At 45.4% G+C, this 20,946-nt stretch overlaps 2 protein-coding genes across 2 annotated transcripts in view; one reads left to right on the plus strand and one right to left on the minus strand.

Annotated features, from left to right (window-relative positions):
• LOC137425630 (5'-nucleotidase domain-containing protein 2) overlaps positions 1-14,248 on the minus strand; it is a 40,507-nt gene extending 26,259 nt beyond the window's left edge. The window contains exons 1-3 of the mRNA XM_068114235.2: positions 13,767-14,248; positions 5,730-5,914; positions 4,580-4,654 (exon numbers count right to left, since the gene is read on the minus strand). Of these exons, the coding sequence (XP_067970336.1) occupies positions 4,580-4,654; positions 5,730-5,914; positions 13,767-13,986 (480 nt within the window). The 5' untranslated portion in view covers positions 13,987-14,248. The remainder of the gene's footprint in view (positions 1-4,579; positions 4,655-5,729; positions 5,915-13,766) is intronic.
• A 109-nt stretch (positions 14,249-14,357) lies between these two features.
• Positions 14,358-20,946, plus strand: part of NOL9 (nucleolar protein 9) — a 55,497-nt gene continuing 48,908 nt past the window's right edge. The window contains exon 1 of the mRNA XM_078776911.1: positions 14,358-14,539. Within this exon, the coding sequence (XP_078633037.1) occupies positions 14,537-14,539 (3 nt within the window). The 5' untranslated portion in view covers positions 14,358-14,536. The remainder of the gene's footprint in view (positions 14,540-20,946) is intronic.

The following is a 20,946-nucleotide window of genomic DNA, read 5'->3' on the forward strand; positions in this document are numbered from 1 at the left end:
CACCTTCATACCTTTTGCCTCCATACAATCAATCCATACAATTTAATCTGACACAATTTCAGGAAATGGAAAGAATAATGTTGACATTCAAATAGCCAGCAGGTATCTGCAGTACTGTTTAATAATGTATAACTTGCTCTTTTGAACAGAAGTTGTGAACAAATCTGTAGAAACAAAGTTAGAAAGTTTAGCATTTCTTTTGTGCAGCTTTAATGCGCTGTTGAAATCCGCTGTTCGGCTTCACGCTGTTGAAACCAAAGCTTTCAGAATCATTGGAATATCCCGCGATGAAGCCAACTCCGACGACCTTTCACTCTCACCGCAGGTAGGTTGTTGGTCTTTGTCTTCTACCTACTCCTCTCCGGCCTAGCTCCCCCAGTTCTGTCTGTGATATGTCCCCCAAATATTCCTACAGGTCGCACAAGATCTGCCTGCAACCCTCTTATGGTTAAACTGCCAAAATCAATACTCTCTATTCACCTTCACTCTTTCATTCCTCTTTTTTCCTGCCTCTGGAACAAACTCCCCCACTCGATTCAATCCCACTCTCCCTCCAGGTCTTTAAAATAGCTGTTCGCCACCATCATCTCTTGTCAGCCCCCAATCCAAAACCTTGATCTTTTCTACCCCCGCTAATTCACCCCAGACCCACTTTTTTGAAATACCAACTTCTTTCCTGGAAGTCCTTGCAGTGTCCATGTGTTTTATACCTCAGCCCCCTTCCCATGCCTCCCCCCTCCCCCCCCCAAAGCTCTCTCCCCCCCCCCCCAAAGCTCTCTCCCTCCCACAGATCTCCCGATGTCCCTGCTCTCAAATGTTATACTTGTGTGCTTCTCTCTATCTCCCCATATTGTCTCCCGCTCCCTTTATCATATGTTTTATGTGTCAGTTTGTCTTTTTGTGATTAATGTTGGCTCTTACACGAGCCTCAATCTTGTATAAAAAAAAATAAAAAAAATATCCAAGAATGCACTTCATGCCAAGTTTGGCCTTGTGGGTCAAAGGGTGTGGGGGACACATCGAAACACATCGAAACACATCGAAACACATCGAAACACATCGAAACACATCGAAACACATCGAAACACATCGAAACACACACACACACACACACACACACACACCACCGCTCTATCAGGCTCTATAAAGGGGAGAGGCAGAGTGGGAATGTAATAATTAAACAATGATTTTAAAAATGAAAATAATACTTTTTTTTTTTTGTATACTGAATCGAGGCTCGTGAAAGAGCTAACATTTATTTCACAAACAAATCAACCAGACAAACAAAATATACAAAAAGAGGGAGCGGAAGACAAGATGGGGAGAGAAGGGGAAGCACACAACCACATCATTTGAGAGCAGGGAGAAGTGTGGGAGGGAGAGGGCTTGGGGGGAGGAGGCGTGGGAAGGGGGGGGGGGGGGGGTTGGGAGAGGTATAAAACACAAGGCGACCGAAATTAGCAGGGGTAGAAAAGATCAAGGTTTTGGATGGGGGAGGATAAGAGATGGTGGTGAACAGCTGTTTTAAAGACCTGGAGGGTGGAGTGGGATTGAAGAGAGTGAGGGAGTTTGTTCCATAGGCGGGAGAAAAGAGGAATGAAGGAGTGAAGGTGAGCAGAAAGTCTTGATTTTGGTAGTTTAACCATAAGAGGGTTGCAGGCAGATCTTGTGCGACCTGTAGGAATATTTGGGGGACAGAGCCCAGAGAGAGCTGGGGGGGGGGCAAGGCCAGAGAGGAGTCGGTAGAAGACGGAAAGACCACCAACCTGCCTGCGGTGAGTGAGTGAAAGGCCCTTGGAGTTCGCTTCATCGCGGGAGATTCCAATGATTCTTAACGCTTTGGTTTCAACAGCGTGAAGACGAGCTAGGTGTGAGGCAGGAGCACCAGACCAGAGGGGAGAGCAGTATTCCATATAGCTGCGGATGAAAGCCTTGTATGTCGTGAGGAGCTCAGGTGTGCCAAGGAAGGACTTCGCACGACAGAGGATGCCCAGTCGGCGACTGGCTTTGGAGGCCAGATTTGAAATGTGGTTTTCCCAGGAAAGATCATGGCAAATAGTGAGACCCAAAAGCTTGAGTGACAGAACTTCTTGGAGAGGATTATTCAGAAAGTGGATGGGAGGGTTGTCCACTGTCCAGTCGGTCTTTTCGGAGAGACATCGTAAGAGTGTGAGATTTATCAGGATTGAAAGACATGTTCCATTTGTTTGCCCAGTCTGTGATTTTGTGATGTGAAAGACACATTTTAAATGTGTGATGTGAAAGACACATTTAAAATAATGCAAAAAAGAAAATGACATTTTATTGTTGTTTTAAAAAAAAATAAACAACAACCTATCTGCCAAACCGGTCCAAAAAGACCGACAAGTGCATTCCAGGAGTTCAATTTTTTAAAATATATTCCCTCCAATCCTGAAAGAAAAAACCCCAAAACACACATACATGAGTATGTATTCCCCTTTATTCAAAGTGTATATGAAAGATCATGCGCAAAAACACTTTTATAACAAAGTTATAGTGAAACAAGCAATCATGCAGGGCAATGTGATGGGGTAAAATTTTTCAAAACAAATTTCCCCCAATCCTGCACAAAGAAAAACAAAACAAACAAAACAAAACACAAAGAAAAACAAACCTAAACAAAACAAAGAAAACAAACCAAAACAAAGAAAAACAAAAAGAAAAACAACACACAAAACACACACAACACACACAGGAATATGTATTACCCTTTATTGGAAGCATATATGAAAGGTCATGCAAATATACATTTTTGTTGACAGTTTTAGCAAAACAAAAATCATGCAGGTCCCGGGTCGAAAATGCATTGAAGGTGTACCTAAAGTGAATTACCTCGAGGGTTCCCAGAGGTGAATTGCCCCTAAACAATTGCTCTTGGGGATTAAAAACATCAAAATTGCATTTGGTTTCACAGCAATGTGGTTTTTTTGGTTTCGTTTTTGTATACAAGATCGAGGCTCGTGAAAGAGCTAACATCAATCACAAAAAAAGGACAAACGGATACACAAAGCATACACTAAAGGGAGTGGGAGACAAGATGGGGAGAGAGAGGGAAGCACACAAGTACAACAGCAGAGAACAGGGACAACGGAAGATCTGTGGGAGGGAGAGGGCATGGGGGGAGGAGGCATGGGAAGGTGGGTGCAAAAGGCATAAAACACATGGACACTGCTATAACTTCCAGGAAAGAAAGAAGTCGGGATTTCAAAAAAAAAAAAGTGTCCCCATCCAACGGATTATGATGCTTTAATACGACACAAATAATAATGATGATGAATAATTTATTACAACGTGAGGTGCATACTACGATCACAAAGTCAAATTTATGTGGTCATTCAAATGTTTGGTAGTTCATTAGTTTGTTCACTCCTCCCGTCCCTGTTATGGGACATTGAACAACAAATCGTCTCCATTGAATCCGGTTCCAAACCAGCTCTTTAGCTGTGCTCTCGGTGGTTTCCCCCTCAATCCAGTCTTCTTTGAAGGTACTCCACCAAGTCTTTTTTGACATCCTTCTCTTTTTCTTCGAGGTGGAATCCATTCAATAAAGACTCTCGCAGGTCGCCTCTCAGGAAATCGTCGGACAAGACTCAAATGTCTCTCCATAGCAATATCACGCAGGCGTCGTTGTGCACTCTGTGCCAGCATGTCCTCATTGGAGACGTCTTTCCATGTGATGCCCACGATCTTGCAGAGACATAGCTGATGAGACATCCAGCCTTTTTGCCACATTTACTGTCATCTTCCATGTCTCACTGCCATAGATTGCTGTTCGTACCACGATGCTCACGTAGAGACAAAGCTTCATGGGTGTGTTGATGGTGGTGGATGCCTATACTTTATATAGACACTGGAAAACCTAGGCTGCCTTTCCTATAATTGAGCAGATGTCAAACTCAGCATCACCATTCAAATGCAAATAGTCGATAAAAAAAATTCCGCAAAGCAATTAAATTTGGATTACATTTACAAATGATCATTTTTTTCCTTGATACATTGTAGTATATTTGATGCGACCGATGTCATGTGACCGCGTGTACACGAGTGTGGAAAAATCTCGAATTTGTGACATTCCGATATCGCGACAACTCCAAACGAGATTATCTTTGAATGGTATGTTTGTGCAGTTTTGGATGAAAATGGACCATGTAGTTTTGATTCTGCTGAACTGCTTTGAGTTGCAGAACCGATAGATAAGTGTTTCAGCATCCTTCCATAGAAGTGATTTTTAGACAAGAAAAAATTATGCTTTACGGCCAAGCTATTGCCATTGTGTATCAAAACTTTCGCATAACAACCATGTGTTGGACATTGTACTGCATTAGGAATATGAATGACTGATTCAGGTGATTACAATTTGTTAAAGTTACGATGATGGTTAAGATGTACATTTCATAACATAACTGATAGAAGGACAAGGATGACAAAATGGCACTGTACTCAATTCACTTTGTTTGGTATTTTTCCTGTCTGCAATGCTCATCTTTGTGACTATAAAAGGTGTGAAGAGCAGACTTTTATTTTTGAAAAAGCCACATTATGTATATTCCCACCTTACCTTTTGCAGGTCATAGTGCAGACCACGGATCACAAAGTCAGGTCGGTACTGGTACTCCTTTAGGGCTTCAGGATACTGTCAGAGTACAATCACGTGTGATATTGGTGATACAAACGAGACGGGTGAGTAAGGGATGGGAGGGGCCGGTGGGATTGTAGGGAGCGGGAGGGGTGGGGGGGGGGGCGGGGGGGAGAAATTAATCACACTATAAAACAACTATTTACACATTAACTGATTATATGTGTACAGTCAATACTATAAAATATAACCAAGCAATAATTTAAAATAAAATTTAAACAAGTTCTTAAATCAACCATCTCAATTCAATTATCAACCACCAAATCAAATTTAATGACCGATCATAAACTAATGTCAAAAGCTTTGGAGAAGTTTTCAAAACCTCCTCCTCAGTTCTGGGCTGATTCCATCCAAACTTGCTACATATGATCAGCATGACCCCAATTAGTGCATAGGGGTGCTTTATCTTTGCCCGTGGTCTTGGGGAGCAGAGGGACTAAAAATCCTCTATGTAAATGTGTATCGTGTAGCGCCGCCTCCAGGTAGTAGAGGGTATTACAAGTGCCCACTCTTTGCCGCCTCCAGGTAGGAGAGGGTATTACAAGTGCCTACTCTTTGCCGCCTCCAGGTCGGAGAGGGTATTACAAGTGCCCACTCTTTGCCGCCTCCAGGTAGTAGAGGGTATTACAAGTGCCCATTCTTTGCCGCCTCCAGGTAGGAGAGGGTATTACAAGTGCCCACTCTACAGTACAGTACTGTAATGTATTCCTGTCCCCACGTTTTCCAGTGCAATGAGGTGTTTTGAATTACAAGCAGTCGGCATGTTTTTGTATCATGCACGTCACCCGTTTTATTTTTTCTATTTTTTTTATTTTCACAAACGATTGAGGGGGCTGCCAGTTACCTATACACCGCCCTAATAAAGGTATGCGTCAGAAGAACGTGTTGCATACTTGGAACAATACCGCCAATAGGCCAGGTACTCTGCTCATAGTCTATGGTTTATTCTAGGTTATACATATAGCACAAGGCAAGCAAAGTTTCATAAAAAATTGATTTTCATCTTAGAATTGCAATAAAAAGACAAACGAGTAGATAAATACGATCGAAATATGCTGAAGAAATCCCTTACCCGATATTGAGACACCAAAACATCTCGAGCAGTCTCGTAAATGAGCCCGTGCACAGCGTTGGTGTAAACAGCAAGTGTGTAGTCATAATCAAATCCATATACCTCGATATCAGCCAAGCACAGCTCATTATTCACATACACCGAAGAAGGATTGAGCAGATGGCAGGCACCAGGTGGGACGATATCTGTAAAGACATTTCAAAGTGCCCTGAGTGACACTAACCAGAAAAGCTGAAAAGAATCTTTACAATACATTGCTGCGGAAATTACTTCTCGGGGCGGCTAAGAATGGATAGCTTAGAAATAGTTATTTTCCTTGGTGCATGTTTTAGTGTAAGAGTGAGAGAAAACGAACTGGAATCATAAATAAAATTCACTTTCTTTGTGTCTGTTTGAGTGTGTGTGTGTGTCTGTTTGTGTGTGTGTGTGTGTGTGTGTGTGTGTGTGTGTGTGTGTGTGTGTGTGTGTGTGTGTGTGTGTGTGTGTTTCTGTGTGTGCCTCGACATGACCCGTTCCCACCTCCTCTCAATGGCAACCTCAAATCCCCCAAAAACTCTACCTCGCACCTCCCAGCTCAAAACTGCGAGAGTTGTGCAAGAACTGTGCTGTCCTGTCGAGATCCCTCCCCTCTGAGGGGAGCGACTTGCTCTGCTTCATTCCCCATCGGAGTTTAACATTTAATCCCTCCCTCCTCCCCCATATTTCTGCAGACAATGGCTCCGATGCACCACAAATGTGCACTCGTGAAAGACTTGCCCTAGCCGGCCCGCAAAAGTAGGGCTACCAAATCTGAACTTAAAAAAAAATAAAAAAATTGTCACTCGAGTGTTCATGTATATTATTGGAATATTGGTGCGTTTGTAAGCTCTGGCCGATTCGTGTGAGACTTGGGCCGGGGACTTCCTTCCAGCCAACCCGATGGGAGGCAGAGGAATAATGGTTGGGGATGCTGGAGAAAGGGAGAAGAATTCTTTGGCATTCCCTGGAGGGTGTGGTGGGGGGAGGAGACTTTGTTTGAACTTTTTTTTTTGCAGTCAGTGCACCCCCCCCCCCCCCCCACTCCCCCCCCACTCCCTAAACTTGGCCAAGCTTTGGAGGCAGCGTGATGCCCTGTTTGGATTATTTTGTGAAGGCCCATCAGGGTGTGCTGGACGTCCCAGTGGGTGCATCGCTCCAGGTGGCGTCCTCCCTCTCGGACGGGGTTGTGGTCATGGGGTGCCATTTCTTCCCCGATTCTGGAGTGTGGGACTTGTGTGAAAATTTCATTGCTCCATTGCTTAGCTGAGATGTGTATTTTGAAGGGGTTTGTCATAAAGAAAAATATACGTTTTTTGGGGAGTGACTTCATTGTGTTGTTGTGTTTTTACGAAGCTTAAATCGCACTTTGATAACAAGTGTATTGTCCTGCTCCCCCTGACCTGCTAGCTCTCCTGCTCCCCCTAACCTGCTATCTCTCCTGCTCCCCCTAACCTGCTATCTCTCCTGCTCCCCCTAACCTGCTATCTCTCCTGCTCCCCCTAACCTGCTATCTCTCCTGCTCCCCCTAACCTGCTAGCTCTCTTGCCCCCTCCCACCCTGGCAGTTCTACTGCCCTCTCCCCCCCGACCCTCCTGCACCCCTGCATTATATGCAGTAAATAATTTAAATTTATACATTAACTTCAACTTTTCCCGTCACTGGAACGGATACTATTGCTTGCTTTCTTCGTCACCTCCTCCTTTGAATACACATCAAATTCACTGGGTCTTCATGGAGTTCTTCGGACCGTCACGATTGCTGAGGAAATAGCTGCGTTTGTTTTTATAATCCTTCAGAGAATAATTCGGACTTTGGTGGGTAACGCTGCATTAAAATTTAAATTCAACTTCAAACTTATAAAGTATATATAGAGAGTGGACATTAATTTCTGGATTGAAGAGGAATGTGTTTGAAAAATGAGAGTTAGCTTAAAATAACTGTACACCTGTACACCTGTGTGACATCAAAAAATAGTTAATTTGGAAAAAGAATGTTTGAAATTAATATCTTCTTTTGTCAACTATTCTGAAGACAGCAAAATGGGTAATTTTGTCATCAACTTTCCACCAAGTTGACCTGTCGGGTTTGATGCTTTCAACTAATGTACACCGTGCAGTTACCTTTAGTAAACCAATAGCTCAAGTTAGGAGGGTGTGGATAAAGCAAAGGAATGTTGGGACAAATGGTTTCCTTTTATGTCTAGGTTACCATGGAAACCTCTCCAAAATAAATATGGCAACAGGAAGCAAAGCAGGATGGCAACAGTTGCATAAACAATGAGATTCGTGTTCACTGGAACGATCAACTATTATTTATCAATTGCTGGAATGATCAAATACTCAATTCAACATAACGCATGTGCCGGCCCTTGGATTATCCACCACAATTATTCCCACGTCCTTGTGGGATTGGCCTGGGGGAGTTTTGGCCCAAGTCTTTCACGAACTGACTGGCCAGGCCTGACATTTGACAAAGGTTAGTTAAGGCAGGGATTTAATTTGTTCAGGGTGCTGGCTAGTCTCCGCGAGGGACATAATGAATGGGATATTTAACGTCCACCAACTAATGCCGGAACACGGGGCACACAGTTTAGCGTCCATCCTAGAGATGGCACACCCAATGGTGCCTGTCAAACACCAGGATGGCAGTTTATAGCTGGGTCATGACTCAAAACCAGGTAAGACAGGTTAGAGGGGAATGTCCATACCTCTAGGGTCGAGGCCATCCTGTCAGCCCCTCAATTGGCCATATATCCAGTGATGTTTTGTAGTTTGCAGGGACTAAGGAATACCTTATAAATCAGATTGGGAGAGGCTTGAATCTCAGATTGGAAGAACCAAAAAATAAATTATATACTGTGTGTGTGTATGTGTGTGTGTGTGTGTGTGTGTGTTTTGGACAACGGTTATCGCCGAAACTTCGATAGTGTTTCTTTTGAATAGGGTGCATTTTTCATCCTGATATTTCTTTAATTATATTTCAAAAAAAAAACAAAAAAACCACCTTTAGAGGCCATTTTTCCCCGCAAAGCGGGGGTTGGCCTTTTTCGGGAACCGTGGTTGTTGTTGTTTTCCGGTCCCCTTTTTGAAGCAATGTTTTACGGCCGGATGCCCTTCCTGACGCCAACCCTTTTTGCCGCCTTTAACGACAAACAGGGAATTACCAGTGAACTGGTACTCAATTTGCCGACCTCGGAAGGATGACAGGCTGAGTCAACCCCCCTGGCGTTAATTCAGCGATCGACCGGGATTCGAACCCAGGATCCTAGGATCCTAAGCCGGCACCCTAGCCGCTAGCCCAACACCAGGGTAATTATATTTCATGTTTGTATTCATATTCATATTTATATTTCAGATCAAATGTTGAATTATATTTCAATGACACAGATTATCTTTTTTTACAATATTCATATATGTATATACAGTATATATATATATAAACATAAATGTAAAATTTCCAACACACCTGGGGCAGGGGCAGGGTTGTTCAGTCGATAATAACATGTCGTTGGGTTTGACAACCAGGGCGGAACGAGCACCTTGGACACCAATAAACATCAGCGATTGGTTCTACAGGCATGGCAGGCGAATGGCTGGGGGTGGGGTCTCCTTTGTCTGGGTGTTTGTAAGTTTATTTAGTGAGTTTGGGGTTTTAAAGCAAATATAAACGATTAAAACCGGCAATCTTTCACAAAAATAATGTCAGCAAAATCTCTTCTGGTATAAACACGATTCAATCCATTCCTGCTGATTGAAAACGTGATCTAATTGACGGAACTGCAAATGATGGGATAAGATTAAATAATTGGTTTCTTTCAATTGTTTCAATTTCGTTCAAATAAGCCCTGGTGTTGGCTTAGCGGTTAGGGTGCCGGCTTGGGATCCTCCGATCCTGGGTTCGAATCCCGGTCGATCGCTGAATTAATGCCAGGGGGGTTGACTCAGCCTGTTATCCTTCCGAGGTCGGCAAATTGAGTACCAGCTTGCTGGGATGAATGATCCCGGTGTGTACCCCGGCTTAGAATAGGTACACCGTATCCCTGCGCATCGTAAGAGCGTGACCAAGGGTTGGCGTCAGGAAGGGCATCCGGCCATAAAAACATTGCCTCAAACAGGGAACCATGATTGTCATGGGGCCCGCAAGGCTAACCCCCGCTCTAGCGGGGAAAATGGCCTTAAAACGATCATTCATTCATTCAATGCATATTCCAAACAGTTGCCTACAACACAGCAGGATATTTCAAAAAGTTGGAGACGAGTTCTGATCAAACTAGGTGGAGGAGTTGGTAAGGTAATAAGAAAACACCGATTCGATTTTGGTTCAGGCCTGGATATAGATCCGGCCTATCAGTGGGATACAAAACAGCAACTGTTCGGCCTGGGAGCGGTATGCGCTCTACCAAGTGCTGTTCTAGTTCCTTCTGTGTCCATCTTGTCCATCCCATGGGTCCTATCCCTCATTCCTCCCCACCTTCCTTGTTTGTCCAAATCTCCCGCTACTTTGTCCTTCCACCCTGCTTTTGGTGTTTCCTCCTCTCTACTGTTCCTTTTGCTCTGCTGTGTTTTGATCCATTCCGTTTTCTTGCTCTTCCATTAGACTCGGCTTTGTATAGAGAAACTAGAACGGCACTCTTCAATGTCGACGCGTTGACCGATATGCCTTCGCCCACATTATTACATCATTATACATACTTGGACCAAGTTTGATTTAAATCCCTTCAGCTGTTCTCAAGTATCACATTTTTACCTGACATGACCTCTGACCTTTGATGCCAAAATCAAATCAGTTCATCTTTTCACTTGTAGTTGATTTTGCACTTTTAAAAGAAAACGATCATAACTGAGGGTTTACAGTGGTACAACAAAATCTTTGTCTGGTTTTTATTAAACATTCGCACTAAATTTCAATTTTATGGAAAATGATACCAAGGTTTAAATTTATAATTTTTTGAATACAAAGTCGAGGCTCTTGTAACAACTAACACATAAATCGCATAAAACAAATGGCATTAAACATAATAAAGGGCACGGGAGACAAGAGGGGGAGGGAGAGGGAAGTACATCAACAGTAGAGAACAGGGAGACATCGGTAGATCTGTGGATGGGAGAGGGCAGGAGGTGGAAGGTGGGGGCGGGGGGAATGAAAGGGGAGGGGGTTGAAGGGGGATAAAGGGGGATAAAGAGGAATGAAAGAGTGAAGGTGAGTAGTGAGTCTTGATTTTGGCAGTTTCACCATAAGAGGGTTGCTGGCAGATCTTGTGCGACCTGTAGGAATACTTGGGGGACAGAGCACAGACAGCAGGGGGAGCAAGGCCGGAGAGGAGTCGGTAGAAGACAGAAAGACCACCAACCTGCCTGCGGTGAGTGAGTGAAATGCCCTCAGAATCGGCTTCATCGCGGGAGATTCCAATGATTTTGAAAACTTTGGGTTCTACAGCGGGAAGCCGAGCTAGGTGTGAGGGAATGCCAAAAAGTTTACAACAAATGTGAAACGTTCGCACAAAACGGCTTCCAAACCCGATTCATTGACGTCAAGGGAACCAGATCCATTCCACTTCAATTCAATTACATCGTTCGCGTGAATCACCATTTCACAACAATTTCACCTCCGATTCAAATCTTCAGTTCTCTTTTTGAAGATAAAAAACATTGTTCACATTCCATCACTCTTATGGAATGACACTGCAGGGTGGCCATGGAGTGGATGGGGATGGGTAGTGGTCGATGAAAGATGATAAAAATCTCCACCATGAATGACCTATCAAATTTAGAGTTATTTATTTTTACATTTAGACCCCTGTGACCCCAAGTCCCCAGCCTTGGGGCATGAACTGGGGTCAAATCCCCAAAAAAAACCGTTAGATATCTTATGCGTCTCCCAATGTTAATTGTATATACAAAGTTTCAATTTAAAATGTGCCCGTAATTGCATTTTTCAAGACTTGACCTTTTGACCCCACCCAAGGGAGACTGCTCTCGCACCTTCGTGGCATGTGCTGATCACATCTAGCAAGTCTGGTGAATTACTGCACTTGAATCGTTCAGGTAATCTCATTTGGATTGGCGGGAACTAATATTCAGAGGGAGAATTGCTTTGCAATGCACGTCCCCTAACGGTCCCAATGGATGTTCATGTTCCAAGCAAAAAGGGCGGAACTCTGAAAAATTTGTGAAATGCCCTGAAACTCAAACTTCTTCTGCAACTTGTCATAATAAAGCCATGTACCAAGTTTCAGTTGAATATGTTAACGGGTATGGTAAAAAGTCCATAAAAACGACAGGTGGGACGGACGGACAGAGAGCAAACCGATAGTCCCCTCCAGGTAAGGGACTAAATGGAAGCAAATGACAAATGCATTACTGATCCGCAAAACGTAGGATGTTTCTCATTGGTTGATCGACATGATGTAACTCAGAGCAAAACATTGTTAGCTGCATGCACAGTAGATGCACACACATAATCTGTGGGCCAAAGCGAAGAGAACGACCTACCAAGATCTTAGTGCGAGACCCCAAGCATCCCATGACATGAGGTCATTGCAGTAGATACACCTAAAGTCTGCATTGGAGAGTTTGGCATGGCCAGGTCTAGGTTTATATTCTATTTTGAGTTTATATTTCACTCATTACATCATATGTTGTACGATGTAAAGTCCAAAACATATTCAGGAATTGCATGTAAAAAACAACAACCAATTAATCAGGGAAAACGTGATTATTCTGCTTTAATTTTGCATAAACTCGTGTCTTATAGTTATAATATACACATTTGAGGATAAAATTCCAAAATTTCCTCACCTGTGGTGAGGGGCACCCACCTCCAATCCCCCCCTCACAGATCACCCTTCTCCTTCCCAGACGTTCCCTTCCCAGACCCTCCACCCCCTCCCAGATGTTCCCTTCCAAGACCCTCCGGCCCCTCCCAGACTTTCCCTTCCCAGACCCTCCGCCACCTCCCAGACGTTCCCTTCCCAGACCCTCCGCCACCTCCCAGATCTTCCCTTCCCAGACCCTCCGCCACCTCCCAGACGTTCCCTTCCCAGAGCCCCCGCCACCTCCCAGACGTTCCTTTCCCAGACCCTCCGCCACCTCCCAGATCTTCCCTTCCCAGACCCTCCGCCACCCCCCAGACGTTCCCTTCCCAGACCCTCCGCCCCTCCCAGACGTTCCCTTCCCAGACCCTCCGCCCCTCCCAGACGTTCCCTTCCCAGACCCTCCACCCCCTCCCAGACTTTCCCTTCCCAGACCCTCCGCCACCTCCCAGACGTTCCCTTCCCAGACCCTCCGCCCCTCCCAGACTTTCCCTTTCCAGACCCTCCACCCCTCCCAGACGTTCCCTTCCCAGACCCTCCGCCCCTCCCAGACGTTCCCTTCCCAGACCCTCCGGCCCCTCCCAGACTTTCCCTTGCCAGACCCTCTGCCACCTCCCAGACGTTCCCTTCCCAGACCCTCCGCCCCCTCCCAGATCTTCCCTTCGCAGACCCTCCGCCCCCTTCCAGACGTTCCCTTCCCAGACCCTCCGCCCCCTTCCAGACGTTCCCTTCCCAGACCCTCCGCCTCCTCCCAGATCTTCCCTTCCCAGACCCTCCACCACCTCCCAAACGTTCCCTTCCCAGACCCTCCGCCCCCTCCCAGATCTTCCCTTCCCAGACCCTCCGCCACCTCCCAGACGTTCCCTTCCCAGACCCTCCGCCTCTCCCAGATCTTCCCTTCGCAGACCCTGCGCCACCTCTCAGACCTTCCCTTCGAACACCTTTCACCGGCCCCCCCCTCCCTCCAAACAACCCACCTCCAACCCCCCTTCCCAAATCACCACTGAAACCCCCACCCCACTCAGACACCCCTCCCCTTCCAAAATGTTCCGCCCCTCCCATCCCCTCCCCTCGGTCCCATTGCTGCCTTCCACCACCGATCCGTTCCACCATAACGCTTTAGCTATGCAATGCGAATACCCCCCGTTCCCCCCCCCCCCCCCAAAAAGTTTGGGAATAATAACAAAGTGCCGAGAAAAGCTTCGCACCTGTAACGAGTTTCTTCGCGTCAGTGTAACGTGCCCACAGGTACGACTTGATGTCCTGCCGTCCAGCCTGCGTCGTCTTGCGGCTCGGCTTTGCTCGCGGGGGCTCGACGGCGGCCCTGGGTTCGACGCTCACTGGAAGTGCTTGCGACTCCGTGCACAGAGCCCGTTGTTTTAGCAGGAGGCGCCTCGCTAGGCCACGACTTGCGGCAAAAAACGACATGGCCGCTACGTGTACAACGAGATCGGGACACAGACGAAAGAATCGATACGAACAAATGCCAAGCAACGCACACGCGCCGTCGATACACGAACGAAGCAAATGGAGGCTCAAAAACGCAACGAGATGGAAATAAAGAACCACAGATTTCGTTTCACAAGCAGATCGGGATTTGCAACGATGCTGCAACAAAGCAGATAGCAGAGTAAACAAAGTGTCAAGCCCTACTTATCACCTCACAGCTGTCAATCACCGTGTTAATCCCGCCTTTCCTTTCCCCTCATTGGTTGAGCTGCGAAACAGGGCATGCTTGTTGGTATTTATTGGGTAATGGGTTTCTGGGGTTTATTGGGGTTTATTGGGATTTATTTTGCAAAGGATGATGTGCAGCTTGAAGCTGTGCGCCATTGGTGGGTTCCCTTATCAAGGAAGTTACCATTACCAAGCAAGTTATCAAGCTAGTGCTTGTCAAGCCAGCAGTTCCTTATCAACGGTTTTGAATGGAGTGCTAGCTTGAGTGCTTAAACCACCTGACGAACACTCTCCAAGAGATATGGTAACTGAACACACACACCCCCCAGCCCCAGGATATATAAAAAAGAAAGGATGAAGCCTTGTACCATTATTGAGGCGATACCATGACGCCACGTGATTTGGCCGGAAGTTGCCATGGCCGCCATACATTTGGTATCCTTTAAAATGTGTTGGAATGAATTCAAAACCTTTCTACAAAGTAGTCTGGAGATTCCTGGATTGTTTTTTGATCTGAGACTTTCGTGTTTATATTTTATCTCGTGTTACTATCGTCAATGGTATTTATGGTAAAACTTGGTTTTCTCCTTGTTTGTTTGCTCCTCTTCTTGCTGTGTTGTATTTCATTCACCTTGTGTGCAGCTTGTCTGGGTTTCACCCCCAAGTTGTCCTCCCCTCCCATTGGATCTCATTCTCACCTCGAACCTGCTGTTGATGTTTCTCCCATTTCATTCCCGCTCTCGCTCCTCCATGAGCCTTTATGTAAACAAACGAAAAAGCCATTCCACAAAGTAACAATTTACATTGTGTTGATATGGAAACCAATTTAAACTATACACAATCGGGATGATGTGGGCCCAGGGCCGATGAGAGGAGGGTAGGGGGGGGGGGGTCACTGCCCTGGGGACCAAGGTACGTCGAGTGGCCCGGGCCTCTCCGGTAATTACCCTCGCCAGAGGAGAGGGCATTGTATTTGAATCTGTTTGTCTGTCTGTTTGTTACTTTTTTGCCAAGTATGTTGATCACTCCATTTTGTGTGTGTGTGTGTGTGTGTGTGTGTGTGTGTGTGTGTGTGTGTTTGTGTGTTGTTTTTTTGCCGGTCCGCTCACTTATACTTGCCTATAGGTCACAATTTTAAACCGATCTTCACGAAACTTCACCAAATGGTAGAGTTCATGGTCCGACAAAATCCTATATATTTTTAAGGTCAAAAGGTCAACATAGTCCAAAAGTCAACCACTCTAAAATCCTTAATTTTCATCCGATTGACTTGAAATTTGAATAGGATTAACATATCAGCTAACGGAATTCAACCACCAACTATTTTGGAGATCAACATAGGCCAAAAGGTCAACATAGGCCAAAGGTCAACCACTTTTTTCAAATCTCTAAAATCCTCAATTTTCATCCGATTGACTTGGAAATTGAATGAGCTTTGCATATCAGATTAGTGAAACCAACCACCAACTATGTTTGAGGTCAACATAGGCCAAAAGGTCAACATAGGCCAAATTTCTAAAATTGTCAGTTTTCATCCGATTAACTTAATATGAAGACGATTTGCATATCAGGTCACATTATTCAACCACCAATTAATTTGTGAGGTCAAAAGGATGCTCTACTGAATGCCATTATACTTACTTCTCTTTTGCCAAGTGTCGCTCCATGAATGATTTTTCATTTGTGTTTGTTTGTTTGTCTGTTTGTTTGTCCGCACAGAATAAATATGATTTTGGCTGCAACCGTTGGTCTGATTGACAGGAAATTTTCACCATAGCTGCAACTCCAACTGTATAATTTTTTATTGATAATTATGACGTCATAGGTCACATGGTAGGGCGCCATCTTGGAAAAACCCAAAAACTTTGCACTTCTATATCTCCAAAAGTACTGAATATAAAAAATTGAGACATGGCTCATTGTAAAGAACTCTACATGGGGAATAACATATGTTAATGATGATGTCATAGGTGCCTCCATTATGACGTCATAATTTGACAAGTACAAAACTTCATCCCATCTAGATGAAATTTATTGAGCGTCATGTAGGGATAAATTGGTGGAGAGAAAAAACAATGATGACATCAATGGGAAAAAAAACAATTATCTTCAGCACTAATTAATCTTAACGTGATTGAAGAGTCATGGCCGGTGAAAGATCACATTATGCTTTATTTGAAGGCCCACATTATTACAAGGTCGGCCGAGGAGAGTTTAGCTCAGGGCTTTGACAAACCGGCTGGTCAAGGGTGCCGTTTGACTAAAGTTAGGGCAGGAATTTGTAATTTGTCCATGGTGCTGGCAATAGCTTGCCGACTCTTCGTGAAGAACACCGTGGGATCTTTAATATCCACCAACTAATGTATCGGTGATGGGACACCCTGTTTAAAGTCCATCAGAGTGACGGAGTCGGTAAAACACCAGGATTAAAGTTTATAGCTGGGTCGAGATTCAAAAAAACGTTTCTGTACACCACCCTTGTGGCTCGGTTTGCAAGCCACCGTCTACATTTGGAACAGTTTTTGACGGTACAGCTACGTGAGCATGCCACAGTCTGAAGTCTGGGCCTAGTGTCAGGAGTGCTTCTATTGTAGCGGTTACCGCTGGATGCACACAATCGCCTTGCACCGGCCAGAACACGGCCAGACTCGCCTCTCCCGGGCATGCCCGGACTCACTGTTCCCGGGCACGCCCGAACCTCCCGGGCACGCCCGGTCTGGTCTTTCCCGGGCATGCCCGCTCTCGCCTTTCCAGGGCTCGCCCAGAGCGTCCGGGCATGCCCGCTATCGCCTTTCCAGGGCTCGCCCAGAGCGTCCGGGCATGCCCGCTATCGCCTTTCCAGGGCTCGCCCAGAGCGTCCGGGCATGCCCGCTATCGCCTTTCCAGGGCTCGCCCAGAGCGTCCGGGCATGCCCGCTATCGCCTTTCCAGGGCTCGCCCAGAGCGCCCGGGCACGCCCAGCCTCGACTTGCCAGGCCGCAGCCAAACACGCCCGGGCAGGTCCAGACTCGCCTTTCCAAGGCTCGCCCTTGATACCCGGGCATGCCCGGTATAGCTTTTGCCGGGCAAACTTCCCGACATAAATGTGTATATATATTGCTGCCCGATAAACGGGCTTTTGTCAGAATACCTGAGCTGTTTTGCAAAGGTGGGCGGTCCGCTTCGAAAGTCCGCTTGTCCGCTTATCCGCTGCAGCGGACTAACGTTTTCGAAGCGGATAAGCGAATCGGAACAACCCCCGGAAACCGAAGCGGATAAGCGTAAGCGGCCTACCGAAAAATTAAAGCGCATCGCGATTCGCCAAATCAGCTGTTAGCCTGAGCCGTTACTCTAGAATTGTGAATATTTATTTAAGTGAATAATAAGTGAAAACTGAATATTTTATTGGACGCTAGAGCGGCAATAACGTCAAGATGGAGAGATTTCTGACTCTCCAGCCCAGCGGCAGTGCCAGGGACAGGCACACGAGCGACGCAAACCAGCAGTCCCAGCACAGCGACATCCACTCCACAACCCGGCGGTCAACATGATGGGGGACGTGGAGGACAGTCAGGAGATCTGCGCCCTGACCCCTCAGCTCGCGCGCAGCGAGAGCAGGATGTCGCTGGACTCAATCGAGTCGGCTGAGATCAACGTGACAATGGACACAGACAATTCCAGCCTCAGCCAGAAGTGGAGGCACATCGCCCCCTTCTTCAAGGTCGTGGACAGCAAAGCCACGTGCACCAAGTGCTCAAAGACACTCAAAGCCCAGCCCGGATCAAGTTCAAACTTGCAGGTGCACTACCAGAGGTACCACGATGCCCAGCACAACGACCTCAAGGCGGCCCTCGACGGCGGCAGCAGACCCTCGTCTTCATGAAGGGCAACCTCCAAATCCTCAAGAAGGCCCACGAGGTGGAGGAGGAAGACGAGGACTAGTCAACAGACTGCTAGTCTGTTGACTAGTAGACTCTCTTGTCAAAGAAAGGACGGGCAAATTGATTTTTCTTTAATGTAACTTGCATATATTAAAATTATATTTAAATTAACTGTAGAGTAGAGTAGAGTCGAGTGGAAAACTTTATTTCAATAAATTTTGAATAAATTTTATTTAAATAAAAATGTATATTTTTGATCTTAAAAGCTTTGTTTGTCTTTGTAGTAGTTAGAAATGGCTATTTAGGCTTAAAAAGCATTAAATTCCCTTTAGAAACGTCAAAAATCGCTTTAAAAACGTCGAAGCGCTTTTAAAAAATCGAATCGAAGCGGATAAGCGGATAAGCGGTAAGCGGACTAAGATTTTCGGCCGCTGAAGCGGATAAGCGAATCGGACTACACGGGCTGGCGGAGCGGATAAGCGGTAAGCGGACTTAAAATTTTCCGAATCGCGCCCACCTTTACGTGTTTTGTTTTAATAAAGCAACTCGGACGAATTCCGTCTTTGGTCGCGTCACTTCTTTCGACTCGCGTTGGAGCGCAGCTCCCTCACTATCATCTTTATTTATTAGACTTCCTACAGACGTAAATGAACACTCGTTTTACTCTGCGCGCATTGCACATCACGTGTAGCAAATTTCACCTCCCTGTGCCTTGTATTTATTGTGATTTTAAAAATACCGCTTCTGTACACCGACCTTGAGGCTCAGTTTGCAAGCCACCGTCTACAATTCCAATGTAAGAGGCATAATTACTCGGAGTCCTTGGGGTCTTTTGTGTCCTCTGGGTCATTTGGGCCCTCTGGGGTCTTTAGGGTCTTCAGCGTCTTTTGTGTATTTTGGATCTTCTGGTTCATCGGCATATTTTGGGTCATTTTATTATTTTGGGTCATCTAGGTCTTTGGAGTCATTTGAGTATTTTGGGTCCTCGTTCTGGATTTTTGGGGTATTTAAGGGTATTTGGGGGTATTTTGGATCTCAGGGGTAATTTGGATCTTTGGGGTCCATTGGGTTCTCGGGGTATTTAAGGGTCTTTGGGGACTTTTTGGTTTTTTGGATTGTTTGGGTCTTTGGGGTCTTTCGGGTATTTAAGGGTCTTTGAAGTATTTGGGTCTTCAGGGTCTTTTCAGTCTTTTCGATCTTTGTGGTCTTCAGGTTTTTTTGGGGTATTTGGGGTCTTTAAAGGGCTTTGGGTATTTTGGGTCTTTTCAGTCTTCGGGGTCTTTAAGATTTTTTTCGGTCTTAGGGGTATTTCAAGCTATTTGGGGTGTTTTGGGTCTTTGGTGTATTTTGGGTAGTCATGGTCTTTTGGGTCTTTAACAGTCTTCAGGGTATTTTGGGTCTTTGTGGTATTTTGGGTCTTTAAGGGTCTTTGGGGGTATTCAGGGTCTTTGTGGGTCTTTGGGGAATTTTGGGTCTTCAGGGTCTTTTGGGTTTGTGTGGTCTTTTGGGTTTTTAAGGGTCTTGGGGTCTTTGGGGTATTTTGGGTTTTCAGGGTCTTTTCAGTCTTTTAAGTCCTCTGGGTCATTTGAGTCCTTGGGGGTCTTCAGGGTCTTTAAGGGTATTTGGCATATTTTGGGTCTGCATGGTGTTTAAGGATCTTTGGGGTATTTTTATGTATTTGGGGTCTTCAGGGTATTTGGGGTATTTTGGGTGTTTAACGGTCTTTTAAGGGTCTTTGGTGTATTTTGGGTCTTCAGGGTCTTTTCAGTCTTTTAAGTCCTCTGGGTCATTTGAGTCCTTGGGGTCTTCAGGGTCTTTGGGATATTTTTGGGTCTTTGGGTATTTTAGGTCTTTGGGGTCTTTGGTGGGATATTTTGGGTCTTTGGTTGGATATTTTCGGTCTTTGGTGGGATATTTTGGGTCTTTGCGGTATTTTGGGTATTTGGGGTCTTTTGGGTCTTCAGAGTCCTTGGGTGTCTTCTGGGTCCTAGGGGTCTTCTGGGTTTTTGGGTATTTTGGGTCTTCGGGGTCTTTTGGGTCTTCGGGATATTTTGGGTCCGTTGGGTCTTCAGGGTCTTTTCAGTCTTTTGGGTCTTTTCAGTCTTTTGGGTATTTTGGGTCTTCTGTGTCTTTAAGGTCTTTTTGGTATTTTGAGTCTTCATTGTCTTTTGGGTCTTAAACAGTCTTCAGGGTCTTTTGGGTCTTCTGGGTCTTATATGTACTCAGAGTCTTTTACCAGGTGGACACTGGACAAACAGTCGTGTTCAAAGATTGCCCCTTAACCCCCCCCCTACTCAAATCCCTCCTAAACTCAAAGCCTTTAAAAACTACCCTTATGAAGGGACACACACACACACACACACACACACACACACACACACACACACACACACACACACACACACACACACACACACACACACACACACACACACACAGTTTCATATGGTCGATTACGGCAATAAAGTTGATGCGTGACGTCACTGCGATTGTCTGATGAAATCTATTTAATCAGATAGTGGATTCATGGATAAGATTTTTCGGGGATGTGTTTTTGCATACATGTCCCCTACCCTCTCAATGTCTAACTCAGTATATTTGTACATATATAACAACACCAAAGCATTGAATGGGTTGTTGTTGTTACCTCTGCCACCAAAGGTGGATGGAGGTGATGTTTTCACCCCTGTCTGTCTGTTTGTTTGTCCGTTTGTTTGTGAACAAAATATCTCAAAAAGTTGTGGACGGATTCGGATGAAATTTGGCAGAGATGTAGCGTATGTGACAAGGACGAAATGATTCGATTTTGGTGAAGATCCGGATCCGGCTACTAGAATTTTAAAAAGTGATTC

The sequence above is a fragment of the Myxine glutinosa genome, chromosome 4, assembly GCF_964187855.1.
Source record: "Myxine glutinosa chromosome 4, kmMyxGlut1.1, whole genome shotgun sequence".
Lineage (NCBI taxonomy): Eukaryota > Metazoa > Chordata > Myxini > Myxiniformes > Myxinidae > Myxine > Myxine glutinosa.